Here is a 27,960-nt window from a genome sequence, read left to right as displayed (position 1 = left end):
AAGGAAGCAGAGTCTGCAAATAACTCCACTTACAAAAAGATCCCCCTGTCACACACACGCAGGACTTTTGACCAAACAGCTTCTTTTTATTGAAAGAACATAACACAAAAGCAAGCTGGAGGGAGGAGGTATAAGAAGTTGGGAATCAGACTCTACTCTGACTCCCATGAGTATCAGGGAGGGAGAAGATGGAAACTCAGAAAGGAAAAGAAAAGGAAATCCAGAAAAATCAGCCTAGTCCTGCCCCAGGCTCAGGATCTTGCGTCAGGGCCAAAGCGCCAGGGAAGGAGGGTCGCTCTTCATCTGCCAGATTATCTGCCAAAGTCCGCCCACCCTGCCTGACTTAGGCTTCCAGGAGCTTCCCCAGGAAGCGGAGGTTGAGAATCTTGAGCTGCTCGTCAAGGTCCATGCGGACAATGCCATCCTCACCATCGATGCTCAATAGGACACCTGTGGCTTCCCGATCCTCACCCAGGATCACTTTTACCTGGGGGTGGGGGGAGGCATGTGGTCAGGGTCCCACGCCAGCAGCCCACTGCCCCCCCATCTCCTTGCCCCCTCCCCTTACCTTGTTATTCTTGGTGGGGGTGATGGGCTCCAGGTGCTCACTGGAAATGCTGACAACCTTCTCACTGTCCTTCAGGTACACGGAGCACATGCCTCCCTGGGGGGTGGGGACAGCCTGGTCAGCTTGTCTTGCTCCTGACACAGGACTAAGGCCCCCACTACAGGGGACACAGGCTCAGGACTCATTCTGAGAAATCAAGTCACTTTCTGACACAGGGACAGGAAAGGCCAAAGCTGGGCCTGGTTCCAAGGCCTGGGGCCTGTGGTTTGTGGTTTGTGGGAAAGGGTGGGTAGAGAAGGGCAACCTGATCAGCAAAGGAAGCACAAGAATGAAACTAACTTAGGCCTAAAGGGAGACTGCTGCTCAGGCACTTGACTCTTATGTCCCAAACTGGCCTCAACTTCTTCCCCACACCTCCTCCTCCTGGGCCCTGGTCCCAAAGACAGTCCCCAGCCAGAGCTCTGAACCTCATCTTGGTCATCTCCCTCACCAACCCCACAGCTCTGAGGCCTGTCCATTCTGCCTCCTGAAGGTCTTTCTCACCCACCTCCCACCTCTCTTCCCTACAGCCCCACCCTAGTGCAGCCTAACCTCCCCTTGGGCTCCCGGCCGATCTCACCACCCCCAATATATCCCTGATACACCAACACAGAATTAATTCCAAATCACAGATCCCATCCCACCACTCTGCTGCTTAGATTCCTCCATAACTCCCCAGTGCCTTCTGGACAGTCCAAGTTCCCCAGGCTGGCACATGGCCTGGCCCTGGCCACTTCCCTGGTCTCATCCTCCCCGTTCCCCTTGGCTCTCTATGTTCCAGCCAGAACAAGCATACTTCAGCTCCCCATATCTGCCAGGCTTTCCCTCACCTCCAGGCCTTTGCACATGAAACTGCCTCCATTTGGGACACATTCAACCCAGTCATTTCTTGGCTCACTCCTATTCATTCTTCAGCTCTTCGCTCAGATGTCTCCTTCTCCAGAAAGCCCTCCCTGATTCCCCCCAAAGTTGAGTAACATGCCTCCTGATAGCTCCCCTTGCCCTCTGGCATTCCTCCACCTCAGCTCTGCCCACTCTGGGCTGTCACTGTCTAGGGACATGTCTAGACACGTCTATCTCCCCCAGTGGAATGTGAGGTCCATGAGGGCAGAAACTGTCTTGGTCTCTGGTGGTTGTTTAATTAATTCAATTAATATTTATGGAAGGGCCAAAAACGTGCCAGTCCTTCATCTAGGAAGCAGGAATCCCATGGAATAAAACATAGGCTTTATAATCACACCATCATACCAGGGCAAGTGTCAAGTTTTCAGGCAGGAGGTAGACGACATGAAGAATTACACGGACCTGTCAGAGGCAGACCTGAGACAGCCTAGGCGCTTCCCCAAAGGGTGAGCAGGCGTTAACTAGACAAAGAATGGCACTAAGACAAAGTATACGTGCAAAGCCCTGAGGCTGGAGGGAACTCGGTGAGTTTGGGGAAGGGAGAACCTGGGGGTGTGGGTGCCTGGCGCCAAGCCTGAGCCTGGCCCAGAGGCAGCACTCGGTACGTGTTGCTGAACTATCTCTCAAAGGAACACGTGAAAAAGCAAACACTCCTGTGCCAGGCACTGTTCCAGGCTACAGGGCCTCAGCCACGAGCACGACAGGCAGAAGTGAGCAGAGAAGGCAGAAATCCCTGCATTCCAAACCTTTCCTCATCTGTTTCTTCAGCTGTAAATGGTTACTTGAACATGTAGTTAGACAGTTAAAAGAAAAAAAAAAGTAACCACAGAGATCAAGGGGCACCAAGGAGAGGATGCCTGCCTACCCACCACCCTGGGCCCCACATACCGTGACGCTGCGGATGACACCCGTCTGTCCCACCACCTGTGTATCCAGGTAGGTGTCCCGCACCTTCACCTGGATGTCAGTGGTTACCCAGTCGCTAGAGTTCTGCTCAATGCCTGAGCCTGGTGTGTGGGGGTTGTAGCCACCAGGGGAGGGGGCTCCGGGTGTCATCGGACTGTACCCAACAGGGCTGGGGCTGGGGCTAGCCTGCAAGGGAGGGAACACCATTGGGAAGAGTCATCTGGCCTGGCTGTTCCTACAGGCCCGAGACCCGCCCTAGCCCACCACCCTCAAGGGCAGGCAGGCCGACCAGTACCTGATAGGCCATGGGCGAGGGCGTGGGATGGTAGCTGGCCGGAGAGTGGGTGTTCTGGTACCCAGCTGGGCTAGGTGCCACCTGGTGGTAGCTCTGGGGGCTGGGGCTAGGCTGATAGGAGCCTTGCGGGGAGGGGGCGGCATAGGGGGAGAACTGGTCTGTGTTATACCTGCAGAGACAAGGAGAGATGCGGGTATTTGTTGGGGCAGGAAAGGAAAAGGAGGTGGTGGCAGTGGGAGGGTTTGGGCAGGGGGAGCTTAGTGCTGGCCCCAGTGGACTCACATGGCCGGCGTCCCTGGCGTCTGTGGGTTGTACTGTGGGTTGACCTGTGGGGATGAGGGGTCTGGGTAGCCAGGTGTCTGGGGATTGGGGGTTCCCCCATAAGCCTGTGGGGACGGGGTGGGTTCATCATCGAAGGCATACTCATATTCTTCCTCGGCCCTGTTGAGGAGAGAAGTCTGTTGAGGATGACTGTGGTGATAATAAGGCTGCAGATGCTTCCAGAACGGCACTGTATACCAGGCCCAGACTGAAGGAATTTCACTCTCAAACGAGCCCCTCCCTGAGGCGCTCCTGCCGCCGTCTCCACAGCTGAGACCGCGATGCGGAGAGAGGAGGCTGCCTGCCCAGGATCACGCAACCCCCAGCCCCAGGGCAACCACAGGTCGCTCCCGTGGCTGGCGCTGCAGAGGAGGCTGCTTTCCCTGCCCGCAGCCATGCCCACTCCTTCCCGTGGACCAGCCTGGGCCGGAAGCAGAGAATCAGGGCGGGGCCCACAGACCCCTGTGTCCCCCAGACACACACGACCACTCCCACCCACCCACCAGCCCACACCCCGGCCTCACTCGGGGAACCTGCCCTCACCGTGACGGCGTGTTGGGGTTGTTGGGGTCCCAGGCCCCGCTCTGGGCAGGAGTGCGGCTGCCGTCATGCAGGGGCGTCTGCGAGCCGTAATGTGGGGTGCGGCTGCCTAGAATCGGGGAGAGGAGTGTGTCCGTCAGTTCTGTCCTGTCTCCAGGTCCTCTCATCACCCGTCCTCCCTGTCCCCGAGAACACTCACCATCCTGGAGAGGTGTCTGTGAGCCGTACATGGGTGTACGGGAGCCAGAGCCGTACATGGGCGTCTGGGAGCCATACATGGGTGTCCGCCCATAGGTCGAGGTCATGCCACCTGGGCGCCGTGAGCCCCTGTGGACATGGAGAGTAAGTGGGGTGAATAGGACCCTCTCACTGCCCAGCAAGCGCCCCCCGACCCTCCCGGCCCTGCCCGTACACTGTGGTGAGGCGCTGACGGTCCACAGAGATGGTCTGGCAGGTGGAGTGCAGCTCCACACGGGCCGTGGACTCTGTGGCATCCTTCACCACGCCAATGTAACCTGCGGTGACGGACAGGAGGTCAGGGCGGGGGCTTTCTTTCACCGTGCCCCTCCCCGGGCCTCCACACCGTCTGGAAGGTCACCTTTGTAGGGCCCCTGGGAGATGCGCACAGTCTGGCCGATGAGTTCGTTGTCTCTCCGACCCCGGCCCCTGCTCATGCCGCCACCGCCACCACCTGGGCTACCAAAGCCACCACACTGACCTGGGAAGGGAGAACGTCACCAATCCCCCAGAGCCCCCCAAACAGCCCTCTGCACCTGCTTGACTCCCTCCTACTTAGGTGAGGAACCTCCTCTGCCCGGCCCCCACCCCTGGGCTCACCCACCACAGACCTCACCACTTGGATGGGAGGTCACTGTGGGGTCAGGTCTGTCCTCCTATGGGCGGAGCCCCCTAATGGCAGGGCCCAGCCCCAGGGCGGGTGCTCAGTGTGGGCTGAATGACCCCGGCTCTCCCCCAGCCCCACCCGGACATACCCCGCCCCTGACCTCTCACCTCCAGCACTGGGGTGCATGGGGCTGCTGATCCGGGGGCTCATAGGGGAAAAGCCACCCATGGTGGAGTTGGTCACATCTCGGGGCTAGGGGAGGGGCAAGGAGTAAATTTGCAGGCAGGGAATGGGGGTGGCAGGGCCTGGGTGACAGGCCCTCAACCCCCATACCACAGACTGCCTCCACCCTGGCAGCCATCCCTCCCTCCTTCTGGTTGACAATGCCTCAACTTCTTTTTGGGGCAACTGCCACCCCTCTGCTACCGTGGGCCGGCCTGTCAGTCAAGAGGCCTGGGCCTCCCCTGCCCAAAGTGCGGGACAGAAATTTGACTAGTTAGAAATTTAAGCCCCCAGAGACACAAAAACTGCAAGCCATGGGAAGTCATGCCATGTGCAGGGCCCTGAGGAGACGACACCTCCTGATGCCAGCTTCCCAGGCCCGATTTCCTATTGGATGCCAACTTCCCTGCAATCCCGCCCTCAGGGTCTTTGCACTTGCTGCTCCCCCAAGATATTCATGTGATTCTCCTTCCCTCATTCAGGTCTCTGCTCAAATGTCGCCTCCTAAGGAGGCCTTTCTTTATCCTCCTGTCCAAAGCAGCAGTCCTGTCATTCCCTGTCTCCTTACACGGTTTTATTTTTCTTCACCATGCTTGCCATCACCTCACATTGTATTATTACGTAAGTATTTACGTGTTCGTATCGGGGTATCAGCCCTAGGAGGGCAGAGATTTTCGTCTCGTTCACTGATGAATCTCTAGTGTCTGGCACCTAGTAGGTGCCCAATTAAATTAAATGAATGAATAATTTGGCAAAGAGCTCAGAATCCCAAATAAACCTTTTTCTCACTCTTTGCCAAGGACCTAACAATAACATTTTGTCTCCTAATCCCTCACAGGCCCAATCTTTTCTCTCCTAGGACCAGGCAAGGCTGGAGAGCCGAGCCAGGTACCCGACACAGGGTCTACCATGCCTGCCTCACCTTTGAGCCCCCGGCCAGCACCAGGTGGCGGGTCTTGCAGACAAACATGCCCCCGTTCTCCACCAGTTTCTTGCAATGCAGGAAGGCGAAGCTGCGATAAAGATGTCGAATCTCCCCCTCCCGGCCCTAGTGGGGGAGAGAAGAGTCACCCTCTCGGCCAGGCCCTGCCCCACCCCAGCTCTTTTAGATGCAGCTCAAGGGCAGGAACTTGTACTCACTGAATGGGGGCCGTCAATGACCTTGACGATATCTTTCACATGAATGTTGTTCTGTTCTGAGTCCAGGGCCACAGCAAAGCGGTTGTCCTTCTTCCGAGTCACAGCCTGATGCCTGACAGTCACCACCTTCCCGTGCATGTTCAGCACCTACGGAGGAGGTGGGGAGGTGGAGGGGGAAGGAGTAGAAGGGAGTGACATGGAGCAGGGCTTCCCTAGAGTGGGATGATCTTTCCTTGTGGGAAACTGTCCCCAACTCTGCAGGACACCTAGACTCCCTGGCTGTGGGGCAGGCCTTCAGAGTGTCACCCCTTAGGCACTAGGTCAACCCCAAAATGCTCCCAATCATTCTAAAAAACTCCTTAGGAGGAGACTCCACCCTGATTGAGCATGGGAACCTTCGAGATGGGGACAGGGGCTGATAGTAATACAACAGCCAATTGTTTACCTATCTCTCTGTGTTAGACTCCTCACGACTTCACTGAAGCCTCAAAACTGCCCTCTGAGCTGGACACTACCATGATTCCCATCTTACAGAGGGGGAACCTCAGGCCCAGAAAGGGTGAGTCACTAGTGTAGGGCCACAAAGCCCAGGAGCAACAGAGCTGAGATGCGGATCTGGAGTCCAGGGTCGTAAGTACTACGCTCTGTGACGCCCACACCCATGAGGAAGGCGTGAAGAGAGGAGGGCAGATGTAGCATTCTGTCCTTGAGTGAGGACCAAATGCCAGGGTACGTATCTAATCTCAGGATTCACTCACAACAAATGAAGTAGATGCGGCTACTAGGCCCATTTTACAGGATGTGAACACGAGGCACAGAGAGCATAAAGGACTTGCCACTTGCCCAGTATCACAGAGCCAGGCATGAGTGACAGAGTCAGGTCTGGGTTCCTAGCTACCATGCTCTGCCACCTCCTGGGATTGCGGCATGAGGGAGGAGAAGTCCGCTTAAAGTAAGCCCCGCCGCGGAGCAGAACACACACCTGGAAGGTCTCCCGCTCCAGTCGCACGATGACACCCACGGTCTGGGGGTCCAGCTGAACCAGCTCACCCCACTCATGCTGGCCCCCAACATCCACACCTGATGCTGTCTCCGAGCAGAGCTGCAGGTCCCGGGGCAGCACCTTCAGCTGTCAGGAGATACAGCACAAGGGCTGAGAAAAGGTCCCAGTGGCTTGCCTAGCTGGGTCTCCTCCTGGCATGCACGCCCGCCACCCTACCCTTCCATCCGCCTACCTCATGCATGGTGAGGTCGGAGAAGAGGATGACAAAGTTCTCCTCCACCCGCACGATGAGGCCCGTGTCGCCTTCAAATCGGCCGGCAATCACCTTCACATGGTCCCCCATCTTGAAGTATTTCCGAAGTTCCTGGGCCGGGAACTCCAGCATGTCCTGGGGAATTGGATGTGGGAACAACCAGCAGGTGAGGGGAACCCACCATATCCCGCCTGCCCCTCCCATCTTCAGAATCCACTTGTGTTCTTGGAAAAGACCCTGGCCAAAACCCACTCCAGCCCCAGGCCACCCAGACGACCTCTCAGACTGCCCCAGAGACAGCTGACCCAAGACACAGGACATCGACCTGTACAACCCTTTACCCCACAGAGACAGCCTGCCCCTCAGACACAGGACACCAGACTAGACAACTGCTCGGACGCACCAGGAGACAGCCTCACCCCAGACACACACAAGCTCCCTGCCGCAAGCGAGCAAAGCCAGGCATCCCCCTCAGATTACACCATGGTTCATCAGACTCTCAACCCAACACACACCCGGATATCTTGCTTTTCAGAAACAAAAGAGTCAAGTCACTCTCCAGTGACAGACACAACTATGGCCACACATCACGACACCCTTGGATGCCCATTTCTTCCTCTCTTCAACAGCCACAGGCAGGTGTGACACACACTGTCCTCCTTCAAAACCCAAGATATGTTACACTCACAGCTTAAAAAAAACTAAAACTAAAAAACAAAATGAAACAAAAAACCCCCAGCATAGAAGTGTTGAACACACACCCCACATATATACAGCACAGTTGCCCCCAAAGACACACACCCTAGCAGTCCCCTGGAGACAGGACCTACATGCCAGGCCTCCAGAAATGGTCATCAGACATCCCTTTCCCCAAATCACAAAAGCAGCCTGCACACGCCCACCCCACGCTGAGCTGCACACAGGCATCACTCACCTCATCAGACATACCCTCTCGGGCACCCGACAGCACGAGGAAGGCCTAGACATGCCCTCAGATGCTCTGACCCCTGCCTCTCAGACCCACATGCCCTGGGAAACCTGGGTGCCCACCTTGAGGTCCTCATGCTTGGGCATGATGGTGATCTTGTTGCCGTCCACGCTGAGGATCTTGCCCTGCAGATTGATGAGCTCACCCTCACAGACCTCCACATTGTCCCCAGGTTGGAAGTTGTGCTCCCGCTCCTTCCCTGCGGGGACAGCCGTAAGGCTGACCTGGGGGCTGTCTGCTATGGGCCGCCCTCTCCTCCTGGGCCTGGGTTACAGATGGGGTCACGTACCTGTGCTCTCAGTCACCACCTCCAGGTCGATGCCCTCTGGCTGGTCCTCAAACTTCTCCAGCTCCGAGAGCGTGGGCTTCACACCCTCCGTGATCTGAGCCCCGGGGGAAGGGGGAGGAGGAGGAGGAAATGGACCAAGGTCAGTGCAACAGGCAGCTGAGTGGGCTGGAGAGACCATGAGAACTATTCTCCTGGACTGCAGGTGGGGAGAAAGCTTGCCCCACCCCCATCATCAATGCCCCCTCTGGGACCCTCACCACAGCAGACATGGCGAAGCTCTTGAACAGAAAGCCCTTCCGGCTGTAACGGTTCCCCTCGAAGATGAGGAAGTCACCATCAGAGGCAACATCACCCCCCAGGGACCTGGGATTTTGTGGGAGAGATGAGAAGGGGGCATCAAAAAGAGAATGTTGCTGTCCCTCGGTATCCTCAGCTGGCAAAGTGGGGAGAGGACCACCGGGGGAGGGGGCCCAGCCCAGCACACACCTCCTTAGGGAGAGTGGCTACTCACAAACCACAAAGTCCCCACCCCGCCCCTTCCCTGCTCCATCTTTCATCAGAGCCCTGGCCACCATCTGATGAATTAGTGTCTTATCTGTCTTCCCAACTAGTATGTCAGCTCCAGAAGAGCAGGAATTCCCACGCACTGCCATTTCCCCGATTTCACCAAGAACAGTGGCCAGCACCACGTAATGCTCAGTAATTATTAGTTGAACAAAGTATTATCATCAGACAGCGATACCAGTTAATATTCACAGAAGGCTCAGCCTGGCCTGTGCATTCACGACCTCGCTGACTCCTCCTCAAACCCCGTGACATCAGTAACATGCTCCTCGTTTTCCAGGTGAGGGAACGCAGGCTCCCGGAGGCCACGACACACACCCAAGGTTGCTGAGCCAGCAAGTCTGACCGTCAGGATTCAAAATCGGGTGGAGGGACTCCCAAGCCTGTGCCTTAACTATACTGCCCTGGTCTATCTGTGCCCCTTGGCCCTGCACGTGGGGTGGGGAACATTAGTTCCTGCTCCAGGCCTCCTGAGTGGGGAAGAAAAGTCTCCACCACGCCCCAAAAGAGAAATGCATGGGAGAAACAGGTCAAGTTCCTCCTGCTGCTCAACCACCTTCCCCACGTGATGAATCTGGCAGAAGGGACCATGCTCTGGGCATGTCAGGGGCCTATGCCCAGCAGAGACTGGGGCTGTAAATGGGTCCGATTCAGGCATGTGAAGTATGAGCAAGGCCCTCGGGTGCAGACTGAAAAGGTGCACTCATCACCTTATCAGAAGGCACACCTGACTGGCGGGCTCACACAACTGCTTCCAGAACAGGACCAGAGGGAAGAGTGTCACCGGCACCTTGTTTCTCCATTTGCCCTCCTGCCCTCCTCACTGGAGCCCCAGGCTGGCCCTAGGCTACTGCAATTCTCCTCCCCGCTGGGGGGGCCAGGGAAGACATCTGAGGGTAAGGGGCTCTATACCTGCATCTCAGGTGCGCATAAGATCAGGGAAAGAGACTTTATAAAGCCTGCCATGATCAGTAAGTCCCATTTCAATATCTGATACCTTTAACCACATATACTAAGTGCTGGGCGCTGCTCTGGGCACGCGTGCATATTAATTCCTTTAGTTCTCACCACAACCCTGGGAAGCAGGGGTTGTTATCATCAATCTTTACAGCAGATGACACTGAAGCACAGGGATGTGAAGTAACTTGCCTGAGGCCACACTGCCAAGCTAACCACTCACAAACTGAACCTGCGGAGGGGCCCACCCCCGAGGAGGAACCTGCAAAAGGCTCATTCTACACCACAGGCCCTGGGGACCCATCCCAGCCAGCCCCCAGGGACACACTCACCTGATCTTCTCAGCGTCAAACAGCCTTTGTGGAGGCCGCTTAAACTTCTTCCTTTTGGCAAACCAGTCTTTCTATGGAGGAAGGGGCGTGGGTGGGACGGTGAGGGACGAGGGCTTGGCCACCAGCAGGAACCCTGCCCTCCCCGCCCCCAGCACATGCCCATGGTACCAAGCTCATGCGGGCCTTGATGCGGTCATAGTCAATGCGCGGGATCATCTTCAAGGAGATGGTGTTCTGGCTGGGCTCCACGTAGTCCACCTGAGCAGGGCAGGCAGGAGGTCAGTAGGGGCCCGGCTCTCCCTCCTGGACCCTAGACACAGGAAGGGCAAGGAGATGCCAGGAAGGGGAAGGGACAGAGGATGATGGGGAAGAAATCAGGCTGCTGACAGCCCCCAAAAGTCCCTCTCTAGCCTGACTGTCTCCCCTCAACTCTGGCACTGAGTATCTACTGCCTGCTGGACGTCTCCACGTGGATGTCTACAAGGTCCCTCAAATCCAGGACAACCACAGCTGAACTGCTGATCTCCCCCAAACCTGCACCTCTCCCCGTGTCTCTGCTCCATGCTTCCTTCAGCTCAGGCTCAGGCACACAACCTGGGAGCCATTCTCGCCCCCTCTTTCTTACACCCATATCAAGTCTATCAGCAAATCCTGTCCGTTCTGCTTTCAAACTATCTGACCTCTTCCCCTTTTCCACTATAGGCGGAGCATCCCAAATCCAAAAATCCAAAATGCTCCAGGATACAAAACTTTTTTGAGGAAATATTCATTGGAACATTTTGTATTTTGAATTTTTGGATTTGGTATGCTTAACTGGTTTAGTGTAATGCAAATATTCTAAAATCTGAAAAAAATCCAAAATCTAAAACACTTCTGGTCCCACGCATTTCGGATAAGAGACACTAAAACCTGGGTCCCGTCCCACCACCACCTGCCACCTAGGCTATGGCAGCAGCCTCCTCACTGGTTTCCCTCGCTCCTACCCATAGGAGCCTATTCCAGGGTCTTTCAGTCTCCACACTATTGACCTTTGGGCCAGGTAATGCTTTGCTGTGGGTGGCTGTCCTGTGCATTGCTGGATATTACTAGCATCCCTGTCTTCTACCCGCTAGATGTCAGCATCATCAACCTCTCCCATTCCAGCGGACATAACCAAAAATGTCTCCAGACATTGCCAAAGGCAACATCACTCTTGCTTGAGAACCAGTGGTCTCAACACAGTCACCAGAGAAACCCTATTAAAACCAAAATGAGGCCGGGCACGGTCGCTCACGCCTGTAATCCTAGCACTTTGGGAGGCCGAGGTGGGCGGATCGGTTGAGCTCAGGAGTTCGAAACCAGCCTGAGCAAGAGCAAGACCCCATCTCTACTAAAAAATAAAAAGAAATTAGCTGGATAACTAAAAATATATAGAAAAAAATAGCCAGACATGGTGGCGCATGCCTATATTGCCAACTACTCGGCAGGCTGAGGCAGCAGGATCACTTGAGCCCAGGAGTTGGAGGTTGCTGTGAGCTAGGCTGACGCCACGGCACTCTAGCCAGGGTGACAGAGCGGGACTCTGCCTCAAAAAAAAAAAAAAAAAAAAAGATAAGTAAACAAAACCAAAGTGAGACTGTGTCCCTTAGAGCCCTCCCATCTCACTCCAGTAAACACCAAAGCCCTACAACAGACTGCAAGGCCCTGTCACCTCCCTGAACTCATCTCCTGTCATTCTTGCCCTCACTCACTCTGCTTCAGCCAGTGATGGTCCCATCTCACATGCTGTCCCTTCTCCCTACAACACGCTTCCCCAAGAATTCCACATGGCTCACTCCCTCACCTCCTTCAGATCTTTACTCAAAATGCCTTTGAACACGCACAGAAGATGGCCATCCATTTCCTGCGTGCTCACAACAAAATCCAGGTTCTGCTTCACCTAATCTGAGTGGGGTTCTGTTCTCTGCAATAGAAAGGGGGATGGGAAGGACAAAAGGAATAGAGGGGAGGACAGAAGAGAGAAGCCCCGGCCCCTTCGGCCGCCCCGCTCCTGGCACCTGAGCGATGTCATCCTTGTAAATGCCCCGCTTGAGGCGGACCCAGGACTTTGGTTTCAGGTTGGCCACCTCCTTCACCACTTTGAGCACGTCTGTCATCTCCTTGATGGGCACCATCTGCTGGTTCCAGTAGCCAAGCCGCAGGTTGCCCACACCCTCAATGGCCTGCTTCACGTGGGTCTGCTTGTAGGCCTCCACGTAGATGTAGCCCTTCACATGCTCTGGTGCCACTACTGACTTAATCTGCAGGGGCTGCAGGGTGAGCCGGTGGAAGGAGGCAGTGAGACACAACTGCTAACAGCAGTAACGACTGCCACTCCTCAGCAGTCCCTCTGCCAGGAATCTATCCCATAGAAACATGTTGGCACAATGACATGGACACGAGGCTATTCCTTGCACAATTATTTAATATAGCAAACAAACAAGATTAGAAACTTAAAAACGCTCAAAAAGAGAGGCTGGTTAAATTATGGCTCAACCAGACCATGAAATACAGTATAGCACTTAAAAAAAACAATGAGATATGCACTAAGATAAAAAAATATATATATCCAACATATGTTATATGTAAAAAAAGGAATCAGAACCAAAGAGAGGTAGAGTGGTTACATCAGGCAAAACATACATGAAGTGGCCGTGCCTGTAATCCTAGCACTCTGGGAGGCCGAGGCAGGCGGATTGTTTGAGCTCAGGAGTTCGAGACCAGCCTGAGCAAGAGCAGACCTCGTCTCTACTAAAAATAGAAATTATATGGACAGCTATAATATATATAGAAAAATTAGCTGGGCATGGTGGCACATGCCTGTAGTCCCAGCTACTCGGGAGGCTGAGGCAGAAGGATCGCTTGAGCCCAGGAGTTTGAGGTTGCTGTGAGCTAGGCTGACGCCACGGCACTCTAGCCTGGGCAACAGAGTGAGACTCTGTCTCAAAAAAAAAAACAAAAAAACAAAAAACAAACAAACAAAAAAAACATACATGAAGACAAAAATTGTTACCAGAGACAACGAAAGACATTTTGTAACAGTAAAAGGTACAAGTGTCCATCCATCAAGAAGATTTAAGAATTATAAACATACATGAAATTAACAGAGCCTCAAAATATATGAAGCAAAAACTAACAGAAATGAAGGAAGAAATCGACAATTCAACAATAACTAAAGACTAAAATACCCTGCTTACAATAACGGACAGAACAACCAGATCAACAAGGGAACAGAACACGTGAGCAACACTACAAACCAACTAGGAATACCAGACAGCTATAGATAGAACACTCCACCTAACAACAGCAGAATACACATTCTTATCAAGGGCATACAGACCACTCTCCGGGATAAACCACATTAGGCCAGAAAACAGGTCTCAATAAATATAAAAAGATCGAAATCATATAAAGGACATTCTCCCCATACATGTAATGAAACTAGAAATCAGTAACAGAAATAGATTTAGGAAATTCACAAATATGTGGAAACATATTCCTAAATAAGCAATGAGTCAAAGAAAAAAATATTTTGAGATGAAAGTAAATAAAAACACAACATACTAAAACTTACGGGATGTGGAGAAAGCTGTGCTTAGAGGTAAATTTACAGCAGTAAAAACCAACTTAAAAAAAGACAAAAAATCTCAAATCAATAACCTCATATTGACATTTTGGGCTAGATGAATAAAATAACCTCACCCTCCACTTTAAGAAACTAAGAAAGGAAAAGGAAACCAAACCCAAAGCTAGCAGAAGGAAAGAAATAATAAAGATAAAAATGGAAGTGAAACAGAGAATAGAAAAACGATAGAGAAGACTGTCAAAACTAAGTTGGTTCTTTGAAAAGATAAACGAATTTGACAAATCTTTAGCCAGACTGACCAGGAAAAAATGATAAAAGACTCAAATTACTAAAATCAGGAGTAAAAGAAAGGACACTACAAGCAGTCTTACAGAATTATATGAACTACTGTATGCCAACAAATCAGACGCCTAGATGAAATGAACATATTTGTAGAAAAACACAAATTACCAAAACTGACTAAGAAGAAATGGAAAATATGAATAGACCTACAAGAAGTAAAGACATTGAATTAGTAAAACTTAGTAAAGCAACATATAAAAAGGATTATACACCATGACCAAGTGGGATTAATTCCATAAATAAAATATTGGTTCAGGTTGGGTGCAGTGGCTCACGCCTGCAATCCTAGCACTCTGGGAGGCCGGGGAGGGAGGACTGCTTGAGGTCAGAAGTTCAAGACCAGCCTGAGCAAGAGCAAGACCTGTCTCTACTAAAAATAGAAAAAACTAGCCAGGCTTGGTATGGCCTGTAGTCCCAGCTACTTGGGAGGCTGAGGCAGGAGGATCGCTTGAGCCCAGGAGTTTGAGGTTGCTGTGAGCTATGGTCACACCACTGCACTCTAGCCTGGGCAACAAAGCAAGACCCTATTCCAAACACTAAATAAACAAAACTTAAAAAATTAAAAACACTAAAATTAACAAAGTAAAAAGACAATCCATAGAACAGGAGAAAATATTTGTAAATCATGTATCTGAAAGGTACTAGCATACAGAGTATATAAATATAGAACTTCTCCAACTCAACAATAAAAAGACAACCCAATTAAGAAATTGGCAAAAGATTTGAATATCCAAGGAAGAAATCCAAATGGCCAAAAAGCACATAAAAAGATGCTCAACATCATTAGTCATTAGGGAAATGCAAACCAAAACTATAATGAGATACCATGTCATACCCTCTAGGATGCCTATGATCAAAAAACGAAAAATAACAAGTGTCGGCAAGAATGTAGAGAAATGGGAACCCTCTACATTGCTAGTGGGAATGTAAAATGGTGCAGCTGCTTTGGCAAACAGTTTGGCAGTGTTTTCAGAACTTAAATTGCTGGGTTACCACATGACCCAGCAATTCCACTCCGACGTACTGACCGGTGAACTGAAAACTACATCCACACAAAAATGTGTACACAAATGTTCATAGCACCTTATTCAGAATAGTCAAAAAAATGGAAAGAACACAAATGTTCAATTGATAAATAGCTACTCAAAATATATACCCACACAATGGAATATTATTCAGTCATAAAAAACGAAGTCCTCCTAAACGCTACTACACAGACAAACCTTGAAAACATCATGTTAAGTGAAGGAAGTCAGTCACAAAAGGCTACATACTGTATGATTCCATTTATATGAACTGTCCAGAATAGTCAAATCCATAGAGACAGACAGTAGATTAGTAAGCACCAGGAGCTGTGGGGAAGGAGGGGTGGAAGTGACTGCTAATGGGTATGAGTTTCTTTTTGGGATAATGACAATGCTCCGTAATTTGACAGTGACGATGCTTGTGGATATACTGAACATACCAAAATATATTAAAACCCACCAAATTTACACTTTACAAGAGTGAATTTTATGGTATGTGAATTATATCTCAATTTTTTAAAAAGCAACTGGTTTGTTTTAGCATTCGTGGTAATGGTAAAATATGGAAACAACCTAAATGTCCGACAGAAATTATTTCAATAAACCATGATCTGGCCGGGCGCGGTGGCTCACACCTGTAATCCTAGCACTCTGGGAGGCCGAGGCGGGTGGATCATTGGAGCTCAGGAGTTTGAGACCAGCCTGAGCAAGAGCGAGACCCCGCCTCTACTAAAAATAGAAAGAAATTATATGGACAACTAAAAAATACATATACAGAATAATTAGCTAGGCATGGTGGTGCATGCCTGTAGTCCCAGCTACTTGGGAGGCTGAGGCAGTAGGATTGCTTGAGCCCAGGAGTTTGAGGTTGCTGTGAGCTAGGCTGACACCACAGCACTCTAGCCCGGGCAACAGAGTGAGACTCTGTCTCAAAAAATAAATAAATAAATAAATAAATAAAAAATAAACCATGATCATGATCTAGCCAACTGATTATGTTACCCTTAAAAAGAGTGAAGTGGTTCTAATTGATGTGACATGAAAAGATATCCAAGAAATAGTGTGTTAGGTGAAAAAAGCAAGATGTTCATTGCAACAGCCCCAAAGTAGAATCAACCTACACATTCATCAATGAGGGATTCAACAAACCAAACTATGCTGGTCATGAAATCCTACCCACTTAAAAAGAAAGACACAGCACTTCATACTAATGTTAATATGCACAGCTTTCTAAAATCCTAGTGTTAAGGGAAAAGGGGAAAAAAGTGCTCCACGCTGTTTTATTTACAATAGCTAAAAACCAGAAAAAAAACTCTGTTCTTGGGGCAACGGGTAAATACAGAACGGTGCACCTCCACATGAAAAAACATGCGGCCATTGAAAAGAACAAGGTTTACTTAGTATTTTCTGGGCACAAAAACGGTATTGAAAAAAGGCTGGCCTTGCAAACTGACCACAGAAAGAAAGAAAAGAAAAAAGGCTGGCTACAGAATGGTATGTATATAATACCATTTTACTTACCAAAACAAACACACATAGCTTTCAATATGCCGAGAAAATGGTCTGGAAAGACACACAGACCAACACTAGTGACTTCTGAAAAACTGGACTCGGGTTTGGAGAGATTTGGGCTTTTCAATATACATGTCCTACTTTGGTCATTAAAAACAAACACTATAATCAGAGTCATAACTCAGATGAAGTGACTAGAACTTTACCCCAGGACAAAACGTAGGGGGGTTTGAACACATTTAAAATCATGACTTGCAAAGCCTGCAACTGTCCACTTGGTCCCACTGGCTCACACCAACTGCCTGGACAGGTGAGGGCAATGGACTCATCTGACACAGATCATGTTAAATGAGAAAGGTACCAGCTGGCACAGTTTTCCCAGTTTTGAGGACCCCCTTCATAGGGTTTCCCCTGGTTCCAAAATTGCCAATTATGCCTTTGACAACAACTGTGCTTACTGACAAGCTGCAGGACAACTCTTGGCCAAGAGCTGGACACAGCCAAAGCCATTTAACCCTAAGGACGCTGAGGGGCAACCAAAGGGCCCAGAGAGGGGAAGTGGCTTCATCAAGGACGCAGCCAGCGAGTAGCAAGGGCAGGGTTCAAACTATGGCCGTCTACAGAAAGATCTGGGCCCTTCAAATGCAGCATTTGCTGGCCTGCATGCAGGGGCGCTACTTCACGTTCTGTGTGCTGTGAGTGAACCACGAAGGGCAGGCACTGGCTCTGGCATGGTCACCACTGTACCCTCAGCACCTCTCAGTGCAGGGCCTGGCACAGAGGGGCTCGGTGAACGTCTGCTGACTCCATGAATGAGAGAAGGAAGGAAGTCTCCTCTGGCCAGGACTGTTCCCCGACGGACTTAGCCACACTGCCCTATCCCTCCCCAGCAATGAGAGGGTGACAGTTGCCCAGCAGGGTGAGAAAACAGGCAGAACTCACTCTCATGCAGAAAAGGCACAGGGAACTAGCTAGATGACTTCTGTGCCAGAAATGCAGAGAACAAAGACAACATGTCTGGCAGGGTGCAGGAGAGTCCTTCCACCCAGGCAGTGGTCTCTTCTAGCCGAAGCAACTCATTCAGCACAGGGACACCCGGTGCCTTCAAAGCCTACAAGGTCCTTCCCTCTGGGTTTTGCCCTGTCTCTCCCCACCAAGCCACCTGACTACCCAACTTACTGTGTCTGTGAACTGGTAGGCAATGAACTTGCGCATCAGGGAAATGGCTGTGGCCCGTTCCTCCCCAATCTGGAAGAAGAGAGGCAGACTTGAGCGAGATGACAAGATGGAGGACAGGAGGCCCAGCAAGAAAGATAAAGCAGGAGAGAGACAGGAGCAAGAGGGACGGAGAGACACAGAGCGAGGCTGATGGACAGCAAGAAAGGGTGGGAGATGGCGAGTAAGGGAGGGGTGGGGGAGGGGGAGGGAGAGAAGGAGGGAGAGGCAGAGACAGAAGGACCACGAGGCTGGCAGGCCAAGGAGACCCAGGACACACAGGACCATTCTCCCCCACACAGCGGCCTCTCTCATTCTCTTGCCTCCTCCAAGCCTGAGCCAGAGCACGCACCTTACACTTGACAGTCCACAGGTTGGGATCCCTGGACAGCAGGAGAAAAGGAAGCACTTTAACGAAACTGTCTCCTCATCACAGAACACACATATCACCACAGCCATCCTCCTTCTCTCTCACCAAATCCCCGGCTTCCCCATCCTTCTACCCATAAGCAGGAGGGAAGAGAAGTGCCAGGGTGCTCTCCCCATCCCTGCTATCCACCACTGTCCATGTCACTCCGTCCCGACTGACTTTAGGGAGCGACCTACATGGGAACCTCCGCCCCATGCATGTGAGGTTTGCACCCCAGCCCTCCTGTCCCAACCCCCTTACTTGACTCCCGGGAGCAGCTGCTGCTGGGTGATGTCATCCGAGAGCTCATCAGATCCTCCGTACACCCTGCAGGGAGGAGGGAAGGAGGGGCTCCGTCAGACTCCCACCCTTTCCCACTTACGGACCACCTGCTCCCCACCCTGACCCCCCGCCATGCCCTTACGTCTCGCCCACAGACGACTTGGCATATTTCTTCATGTAATACTCGCCCAGTTCTTCTTCTCGCTGGTCCCTGGAGTGCAAGGGGGAAGCAAACATGAACTGAAAGTCGAGGAGAGAGGTGGGCTGACCCCAAATCTCCCCATGGGAGCCTGTCCCACGTTTCCCTCCCTTGCTCACCTCCAGAGGTTTTGTAGGCGGCGAGCCCCAGAGCGGTCTTCATCCAGGACGACATTGTCAATATTGGAAGCTGAAAAAAAAGGGCAGCCAGGGTAAGGAACAGTGGGTGGAAAGCAGGGGCCTGGAGAAAGTGGGGGGTGGGCTAAGAGGACCAGGGTTTGGCCCTGGGGCGGGAACAGATCTCACTGAGGAAACCCCGCCCCTCACCCCTACTCTGTCCTACTCAGCATCCTACTTCTCATCAAAAAGACTGGGGATAGGGCCCAGCAATTGGGGGACATCCAGCTGTTCCCATCTCCCAACCACTGTCTAGGCACGCCCTGAACTCCATCCCACCCCCACATCCCTGCCGCCCACAAACGCTCAGTGGCAGACAGAAACACATCCGTACTTTGCCAAGCCAACAACTGCTGGAGACCTGGCCCCAGAACTCCCTTACTCTGGACCCTACGTGAGTCAGAGCCCCCAGGGGTCGGGGGTGAGGGCAGGGTGCTGCAGGAAGGAGGAAATGTCAGGATATGGGAGGAAGGTCAGGGAATCACACTTTTCAGAGTCTTACCTTCAATCTCTTCTACTTGGAGGAAGAGGAGGTGGTGGTGGTGGTGGTGGTAGTGGTGGTGGTGGTGGTGGTGGGCGAGGGCAGACAAAGTATGAGCCAAATTATAGCAGCGAAATCAACCAATGGGTTGGGGGACGGGGAAGGGAGGGACACAGGAAGGTTGAAAATCAAAAGTAAAGGCCAGGCACCAGGTGGTTGGGGAGAAGCCGAAATGTATGAGGCGCACAGAACGGAAAATAACAGGGAGGGGGGCACTGGCCCAGGAAGTGGGGGGTATCTTGGGACAGAGCCAGCCCACCCTGTAACCCCCAGAAAGGATTCACTGGGGCCCTGGGATCCAGAGTTCTCTCCCCACAAAACCCACTACCCCACGATCCCCACCCCCCACTCATGGGCCTAAAAGGAAAAGGGGGGAGCTGGTCTCTCTGGCAAGGACAGAAAGAAGCGAGGTGAGAAGGGTGGGGGTTGGGGTGGTAGGGCATGGGGGTGGGGGGATGGGCTCTGAAGACCCTCTCAGCCACACCCCTCCCAGTGGTCTCATGGAGGCAGGCCCACATACCTTTCTCTAGGATGTCCTCTGCTCCATCCTCCCACTGGTCCTCGTCCTCATATTCATCGTCCACATCTGAAACGGGAAGGCCAAGTGGTCAGCGGCACTCATGACAGTAGCTCCCGGGAAAGAAAGCATTTGCTCTGCGAGATGAGCACTACAAATCCCAACTCACAGACCAGGACACTGAGGCTCCCGTAAGTGAGGCGCTCGTTCCAGGCCATGCCACAGAGCTGGTATGATCAGCAGGGTCAGGTGCCACTGACACGCCAACCACCAACATATGGGTGTCCCCAGTGGCCCACACTTTTGGCACACAGCACAGTATACATTCTCTTGATCTGGGCCCATCTGCTAAGACCTTTTCTCTAGGCAAGATTCCCTGCCCCCTCAGCCTTTGAGGAAAGGGCCAAAGACCACCCAGAGCACCTCCTGTTCCTCTGCTCTCTGTGACAGTAAACCCATTTTCCTCTCAGGTAAAGGAGCCCCAAGAAAACAGATGATAGTGTCCTAAGTTACTATCATCTGTTGTCGCTTCCCATGGTTAAAGGACAACAAGCATGTTCGTGTATCGTCACGGGAGTATCAACTAGTGTGACTTTTTTCAGGGGCCAATACTTGGCCGTGAGTATCAAAAAGCTTGAAAAAAATGCATCTCTTTTGTGTAGCAGTTTGACTTAATAGAGATTTAGTCTCTGGAACAGAGATTTTTAATCTGAGGAGGGTCTGTGTTAGATGAAAACTACTTCCTTTATTTTCACTGGTCTGTAATGAAGTTTAGCATTTACATCAATTACGTACAATGGCAACAACCACGGCTGCGTCAGCGGTGAAATCTGCTTTTCAAAGCACACTGTGACTGCAGCTATGTCAAAGTATCATCCACACTCACTGCTACTCAATGAGATTGTTTGCCAGGCGCAGCGGCTCATGCCTGTAATCCTAGCACTCTGGGAGAGACCAAGGCGGGAGGATCACTTGAAGTCACCAGCCTGAGCAAGAGCAAGACCCTGCTTCAACTAGAAACAGAAAAAAAAATTATCCGGGCAACTCTAAATAGAAACAAAAAATTAGCCAGGCGTGGTGGCAAGTGCCTATAGTCTCAGTGCCTGTAGTCCCAGTTACTCGGGAGGCTGAGGCAGGAGGATCACTGGAGCCCAGGAGTTTGAGGCCAGCCTGGACAACATAGGAAAATCCCATCTCAAAAAAAGGAAAAATGGCCGGGCGCGGTGGCTCACGCCTGTAATCCTAGCTCTCTGGGAGGCCGAGGTGGGCGGATTGTTTGAGCTCAGGAGTTCGAGACCAGCCTGAGCAAGAGCGAGACCCCATCTCTACTAAAAATAGAAAGAAATTATATGGACAGCTAAAAAAAATATATATGTAGAAAAAATTAGCCGGGCATGGTGGTGCATGCCTGTAGTCCCAGCTACTCGGGAGGCTGAGACAGGAGGATCGCTTGAGCCCAGGAGTTTGAGGTTGCTGTGAGCTGGGCTGACGCCACGGCACTCACTCTAGCCTGGGCAACAGAGTGAGACTCTGTCTCAAAAAAATAAATAAATAAATAAATAAATAAAAAAAAGAAAAGAAAAGAAAGAACAACCTCATCACCTCAACTTTTGAGGGCTTACTCTAGGTCCAGCATTATACCATGGGTTGGTTGTCATCAACTTGATATGCTTTACACACATGGTCCTGCAAATCCTCTAAATATCCCTGCTGCAATAAGAACTGTTTGTCCCCCTTGTACAGAGGGAAAAAGAGGCTCAGAGATACAGTAACTTGCCCAGGGCTACATGGAGGAAATAGTGGAACCAGCCCAGAAGAGACCTCAGCTTCCACTGCCGTCCTGTTGCCTACTTCTAGCAATAGGAGCTTATCATGACAAGTACAAATTATGGCCAGATTTTTGAAGAGACCATAATGGTACTGTGATTGTGGGTTTTAAAAGAATCCATTAGCCAGGCATGGTAGCACACACCTACTCGGGAGGCTGAGGCAGGAGGATCACTTAAGCCCCAAGAGTTCAAGACCAGCCTGGGCAATGGTAGCTAGACCCTGTCTCAAAAAAAAAAAAAAAAAAAAAGTCTATCTTCTAGGAATTCATACGGAAACATTTTGGGGTAAAATTATGTATTTGAGATTTGCTTCAACATCATCCAGTGGTGGGTAGGAGTGAGAAAAAATAAGCAAAATAGGTTCGTACTAAGTTGTGAGCTGTTGAAGCTAGATGACAATGCTACATGGGCTTTGACATACACCAAAAGAAAATGTTTTCTGTCAAACTACATTCGAGACATGGAACTAAGGGTGGAAGTCCAGCCCCTGCTCAGCGCTCATCCAGCCCTGTGACATACCAGCCTCATCCAGAATGAAGCCACCATGGCGGGGTTTCTTGGGAGGCCGGTCATCATCTTCCTCCTCCTCTTCTTCATCATATTCTTCCTCCTCTTCCTCCTCTTCTTCTTCCTCAGGCTCTTCCTCCTTCTCACTGCCTGCTGCACTCCGCTGCTCTTCCTCTACCTACAGGGATCAGGCAGGGTTGGGGCACCAGAATTCTACTACCCCAAAACCCAGACACCCAGCTCCTCACCCCTCAAATCTGACTTCACATCTGCCAGTCATGGTTCCCTCGGCTCTGCGTACATGCCGTTCCACTCTGGCTAGGCCTCTCTGGTTACCATCCTATCCTGGTGACAGCACTGCCATCCCCCCAGTTGACCCAGACTCCTCCCTCCATTAGACCTTTTGCTCACCTTCCACCTGGCCTTTAAGGATTATAGCTCAGTCAGGCTTGTTCCTTGGCCCTCTTCACAGCCCCAATCACGCCCTCCCTATAGAAATGCTCCTCTCCTGGCTTCTGCCGTATCATACTCTCCTGTTTTTTCTCCAACCTCCTCCTCAAGCTCCTTCTACTCTGCTCACCCCTTAAAGGTTGGCCTCAATCACCAGGGCTCAGTCCAGGGCCCACTTTGCTTCTCCCTCCACACGCTCTCTCCCTGGCCACTTTACCTCCCATGACCTCAGTTCCTGTCTCTGAGGACAACACCCCCATCTGTCTCTAGTCCCCCACTTTTTTCTAGAACTAGAGACCTCCATGTGCCAGCAGCCTCCTGGATGCCTCCCCCAGACCAGATGTCCTCTGAGCCCTTCAATACACCATGTCCCAAAATGACCTCGGTGTCTTCCCCTAGACCTGTGCTGGCTTCCTCTGGCTCCCATAAGGCACTAAATCCTCATCCTTTCTGCCTGTGAACATCATCTCTCCAATCTGTCTCTTCCCCCCATCCCTACATCCCTAAGCCTAGACCAAGAGATTGCCCTCTAACACCTGGACTCTTACTCTAACCGCCTTCCTAGTCTCCTGGCCTCTAACCCCTCTTTCCATATCAGTAACAAAATTAATTGATCCATACCACACAGTATTTCTCAAACTTTAATCTTTAACTTATTAACTTCATGACTTCTACCATGTCACCACTATAACCATTTTATCTAATACAGGTTGAGCATTCCTAATCCAAAAATCCAGGCCAGGCATGGTGTCTCACACCTGTAATCCTAACATTTTGGGAGGCCAAGGTGGAAGGATCACTTGAGGTCAGGGGTTAGAGACCAGCCTGAGCAAGAGTAAGACCCTCATCTCTGCTAAAAATAGAAAAAAATGAGCCAGGCATGGTAGCATGCACCTGTAGTCCCAGCTACTCAGGAGGCTGAGGCAGGAGGATGGCTTGAGCCCAGGAGTTTGAGGGTGCTGTGAGCTAGGCTGATGCCACGACACTCTAGCCTGGGTGACAGAACAAGACTCTGTCAAAAAAAAAAAAAAAAAAAAGCAAAACTCCAAAATGTGAAATGCTCCAAAATCTGACACTTTTTGACATTATGCTCAAAGGAAATGCTCACTGGAGCATTTTGGATTTTGGGATTAGGGATGCTATAATATAGTGCAATTTTTCCCAAATCCAAAAATCCTAAAAAATTCAAAATCCAAAACACTTCTTATCCCAAGCATTTTGGATGAGACACTCAACCTGTATTTTCTTTAAATCTATTCACATTTTTACTAAATGTAAAAGAGAAACATTTCTATGTTTTAAATGTTTCACAATTAAAAACTTTTTGAAGGTTTCCTTGTCATAAATAGAAGGCAACTATAAAGGTAAAAGTAAAACAATGTTATTAAGTCCCAGCAAGATACTGTTGCCTGCTACAGGCTCTAAGCCTGCTCTCCTTAATAAACTAGCAAATGCTAGAGAGGTGTTCAAGACACAGTAACACCACAATGAAACTTTCTCCATTATCCACTGGAAAGACAAGATGCACAACTGGAAAGGAAATAACCTTCTCACTAAATGATTCAACGTGGTTTAAAGTCTTGTCCTTATTCTACCTAGAAGCAGCTCTCATCACCCCCGACCTGGAATGCATCCTACAGTTGGGAAACTATGATCTAAAAACAAGAATCTGACCATTTGGTCCCCTGCCACAGCTCCTCAGCCAGCCTGAACTAGCTCACACTCTGTCAACTCCCTCTCTCTCTCTCCCCGCCTTTTAGGACTCCCCGTCCCGGCGCTAGGTCCCAGCTACGCTGAACTACTTGTATCATGCTCTTGCAGCGCCGGCCATCATCCATGCTGGTCTTCTGTATAAAAACCCATTCTCCTCTGCCTCCCACTCATACTTCAGTCAAAATACTCCCTCCTGCAGGCAGTCATCCCTGCCCCCACTTCCCCAAGCAGAGTCAGGCACGTCCTCTAGCTCACAACCCGCTGGGCTCCCTTCATCACAGCCCCGACCACTTGTGAGCACCGCCCAGGCTATCTCAGGCACTGCTGGGTCCCCCAGCATCACCCAGCCCAGGGCTGGGCACAGAAGAGTTAAGAAATATTTGCTTATTACATAATCCTGACTATCCCCCAATGTGCTACATTTTAACAACCCAAAGTACAACAGGACCACAGCCAGATTTCTAGGTACCTTCTTATCATTGTCCCCCTGCGGGGTCCCAGAGAAGCCTTCTTTCCAAACCTGGCTCCTTCCTCCCGGTGAAGAGAACTCCCACTACATATTTGTGTTACCTCAGGGCTTGAATGTGCTCTTCCTCTGACCTCGACATCCCCTGCAGTAACCAGCTGTCTATAAAACTATCCCTCCCCTAGGACTGAGAGCTCTGTGAGGGAGGCTGTGATCCCAACACAACAGGAACTCAAGGAACAAGTGTAATTAATAAATGAACAGGTTACTGGGACTATGAAGGGTAAACCAGCTGATCTTCCAAATAGTACCGCATTATTTGCCAACCCCACTTGTTCAGCCATAGAACCTCACCTTTCAAGGTCAATGCCAACATCTGGCTGTCTGAAAAGCCCACCTAGCCCTGTCTCTGGCAGTGGGGACAGGCCTCACACTGCCCTCCTGGCTCACCTGGTGACAGAAGACAAGCCAGCAGGTGAGTCAAAGTCAGGTGTAGTACTGGGGAGGTGAGACTTGTACAGTGCAATCCAGACTGTTCCAGACAGGAAAAGGCCTGGGGATCTTCATTTCATTACCACCTGGCTTAAACCATCAAGCAATGTGTCTTTTTTTTTTTTTGAGACAGAGTCTCACTCTGTTGCCCAGGCTAGAGTGCCGTGGTGTCAGCCTAGCTCACAGCAACCTCAAACTCCTGGGCTTAAGCAATCCTTCTGCCTCAGCCTCCAGAGCAGCTGGGACTACAGGCATGCGCCAGCATGCCCAGCTAATTTTTTCTATATATATTTTTAGTTGTCCAAATAATTTCTTTCTATTTTCAATAGAGGCAGAGTCTCGCTCTTGCTCAGGCTGGTCTCGAACTCCTGACCTCGAGCGATCTTCCCAACTCGGCCTCCCAGAGTGCTAGGATTATAGGCATGAACCACCTCGCCCGGCCGAAGCAATGTATCTTAAAGCCATGAGTCAGAGACCAAGGACTAAGTGCCACAGCTTGAAGCAAAGCTCCCACTCACCCCGCCCCCACCACAGCATCCCAATTCCTCCAACTCTTCACTGGAAACTGAGAAATTCCCAAACGGCACAAGGACTGACAATCAAATGTTGGTTTGAGGAATAAGCAGGCAACAGACAGTGCAAGTCAATGGAAGCCCACAGCACTCTCTGTCTACCTGACATTTTCCAGAACACAAGCACATGAAATCTTTCCTTTTCTTAACTGCCACAAGGCAAGCATGATGATAAATAGCAACTGATAAGTATTGGGAACTGGAGAAAACTCCAAGATCTAAATGACGCAGCCACTTCTTGAGCAAAGAACTACTCCGTAGAACAACCCTGGGTCCCAGATTGCTGGCTCCTCCCATTTTCCCACAAAAGTAAGAAACCTCAATTTTTTATGTGTAATCTCCCTTATAAGTATTAGCAATTAACTTAAAAAGTAATTTTAAGTTTCTGTGCATCAAACAAGACATCTACAATCACCCTGTCACATGTTTGTTGGTTTGTAACTGCTACCTACTAAACGTGAACTCTAGGAAAGTAAAGATCTGCCTTGTTCCACTCTTTCCCACACTCCTGGGAAGTAAGTGGAATATAGTAGTAGATGCTCAAACAGTTATTTGTTCAACAAATAAATAAAACAGAAACAAACTTAATAAAAGAATATTTAAAATCAAAAACGCCCCAGGAAATGTTTGGCTTTTGGTTCCTGAAACAGAGGCATTCAACAGACTCAAAGCCAAAGCAGTCCTTTCAAAACATTAGATCACATCTCTCCTTTGCTCAAACCTTTTCATGACACTATTCAACTCAATTAAGGCCAAATTCCTTACCACAGCCTTCAAGAGCCTCTGTGATCTGGCTGCTGTTACTTCTCTGTGGCACTGCGCCATCCAGCCAAACTGGACCCCATGTTTCTCCTTGTTATTCCTTGAACATGGCAGATACTTTCCCAACGTTGCACTCGCTGGTCCCCCTTACTGGAACATTCTTCTTCCAGATAGCCACATGACTCACTCCCTCACCTCCAACAAGTCTTTGTTCAAATGTCACCCTCTCAGACTCATCCTGATCACCCTATTTCAAGCGCAACCAGGACTCCCTGTTCCGCTTCTCTGCTATACTTTCTCCACACAGTGCCTTCTAACTTGCTATATGGTTTATTCATCATTTATGTTTGTTTACGTTAGCAAAGGTAGAGATTTTTAAAATGTTTTGTTTACTGGTTGTAGACCAAAGGTAAAGAATTGTACCCAACACATAGCGGGCACTACAAATATATTAATATTTCTAGAATGACTAAATATACCTAAAAATAAAAACAACTAAAAGTGAGTGTTTACTATAGTCACACACGCAGTAAACTTTAAAATCATCACCTGTTATCTCACTGTACCTGGTGCATCCCCGGCCTCCAGAACCTACTTGTCCCTCTGCTTGACTTTGACTTGCTTACTTCTCTCTCTCTCCCGACAATCTGGAAGGTCCCCAAAGCCACAGCCTGTTATGAACCCCTAAGGGCTCCCACAGGGACCGTTCTGGCCTCGGTCCTGTCCCCCAGCGCCCCTTCCACAGACCTCGGCCTCCTCGCCATCACTGCTGCGCTCGCTGTCCTCCTCCTCGGAGAAGTTGCTATCGTCGCTGTCGGACATCTTCCGCTTCTGCAGGGAAAGACAGCGTGCTCAATGCGTCCCACAATCTCGAGCTCCACCCGGAGACTCAGTTTCTCCGCCGGTTCCCAGGGTGAAGACAACCCCTTAGCGCACTTCCGGCAGCCTCGTTTTGGCAATCGTGAACTCAAGTGGGAACCCCCCAACACCCCCTGCTGCACCTCCCGAGTCTCTGAATCCGGTCTCTACACCTCCCCGGCTCCCGACGGCCCCGGAACTGCCACCTCTGCAACCCCTCTCACCACTCGGGTGCCACCTCCGCCTTCGGTAATAGCTGCTGTTCGCACGACGCCTGGCTGGGACAGAGGGGTCGTCTCGCGAGAACCTACTCGTTGGCCTCACC

General features: G+C 50.7%; 1 protein-coding gene across 2 annotated transcripts; it reads right to left on the bottom strand.

Annotated features, from left to right (window-relative positions):
* Nucleotides 1–65: 65 nt before the first annotated feature.
* SUPT5H (SPT5 homolog, DSIF elongation factor subunit) lies at nt 66–27,950 on the bottom strand. 2 transcript variants are annotated; one of them, XM_069458247.1, is made up of 30 exons: nt 27,860–27,932; nt 27,525–27,608; nt 22,335–22,500; nt 19,990–20,055; nt 19,431–19,442; nt 18,872–18,941; nt 18,696–18,764; nt 18,533–18,598; nt 18,215–18,245; nt 17,827–17,895; nt 12,201–12,452; nt 10,333–10,422; nt 10,165–10,235; nt 8,569–8,674; nt 8,312–8,405; nt 8,085–8,221; nt 7,014–7,169; nt 6,761–6,907; nt 5,779–5,925; nt 5,561–5,686; nt 4,584–4,668; nt 4,171–4,290; nt 3,985–4,087; nt 3,772–3,899; nt 3,576–3,681; nt 2,994–3,152; nt 2,712–2,880; nt 2,399–2,602; nt 569–664; nt 66–487 (listed from the first exon to the last, which is right to left on the bottom strand). In XM_069458247.1, the coding sequence occupies exons 2-30, from the start codon at nt 27,597–27,599 to the stop codon at nt 344–346; spliced, it is 3,264 nt and encodes a 1,087-aa protein (XP_069314348.1). In that variant the 5' UTR covers nt 27,600–27,608; nt 27,860–27,932; the 3' UTR covers nt 66–343. The 2 variants fall into 2 exon arrangements, with proteins under 2 accessions (XP_069314348.1, XP_069314347.1); XM_069458246.1 differs by lacking the exon at nt 19,431–19,442 and having other exon boundaries at nt 27,860–27,950.
* Nucleotides 27,951–27,960: the final 10 nt, after the last annotated feature.

This window comes from Eulemur rufifrons, chromosome 24 (assembly GCF_041146395.1).
Source record: "Eulemur rufifrons isolate Redbay chromosome 24, OSU_ERuf_1, whole genome shotgun sequence".
Taxonomy (NCBI): Eukaryota; Metazoa; Chordata; class Mammalia; order Primates; family Lemuridae; genus Eulemur; species Eulemur rufifrons.
This window is presented reverse-complemented; position numbering and strand designations above follow the sequence as displayed.

Excerpts from the sequence above, each read along its gene's own strand:
- SUPT5H (XM_069458247.1), bottom strand. The coding sequence starts at position 27,599 with ATGTCCGACAGCGACGATAGCAACTTCTCCGAGGAGGAGGACAGCGAG. Across the intron at positions 18,246-18,532 it reads CAGCTGCTCCCGGGAGTCAA|GGATCCCAACCTGTGGACTG; the intron begins GTAAGGGGGTTG and ends CCTGCTGTCCAG. Across the intron at positions 10,423-12,200 it reads ACAAGGATGACATCGCTCAG|GTGGACTACGTGGAGCCCAG; the intron begins GTGCCAGGAGCG and ends TGCCCTGCTCAG.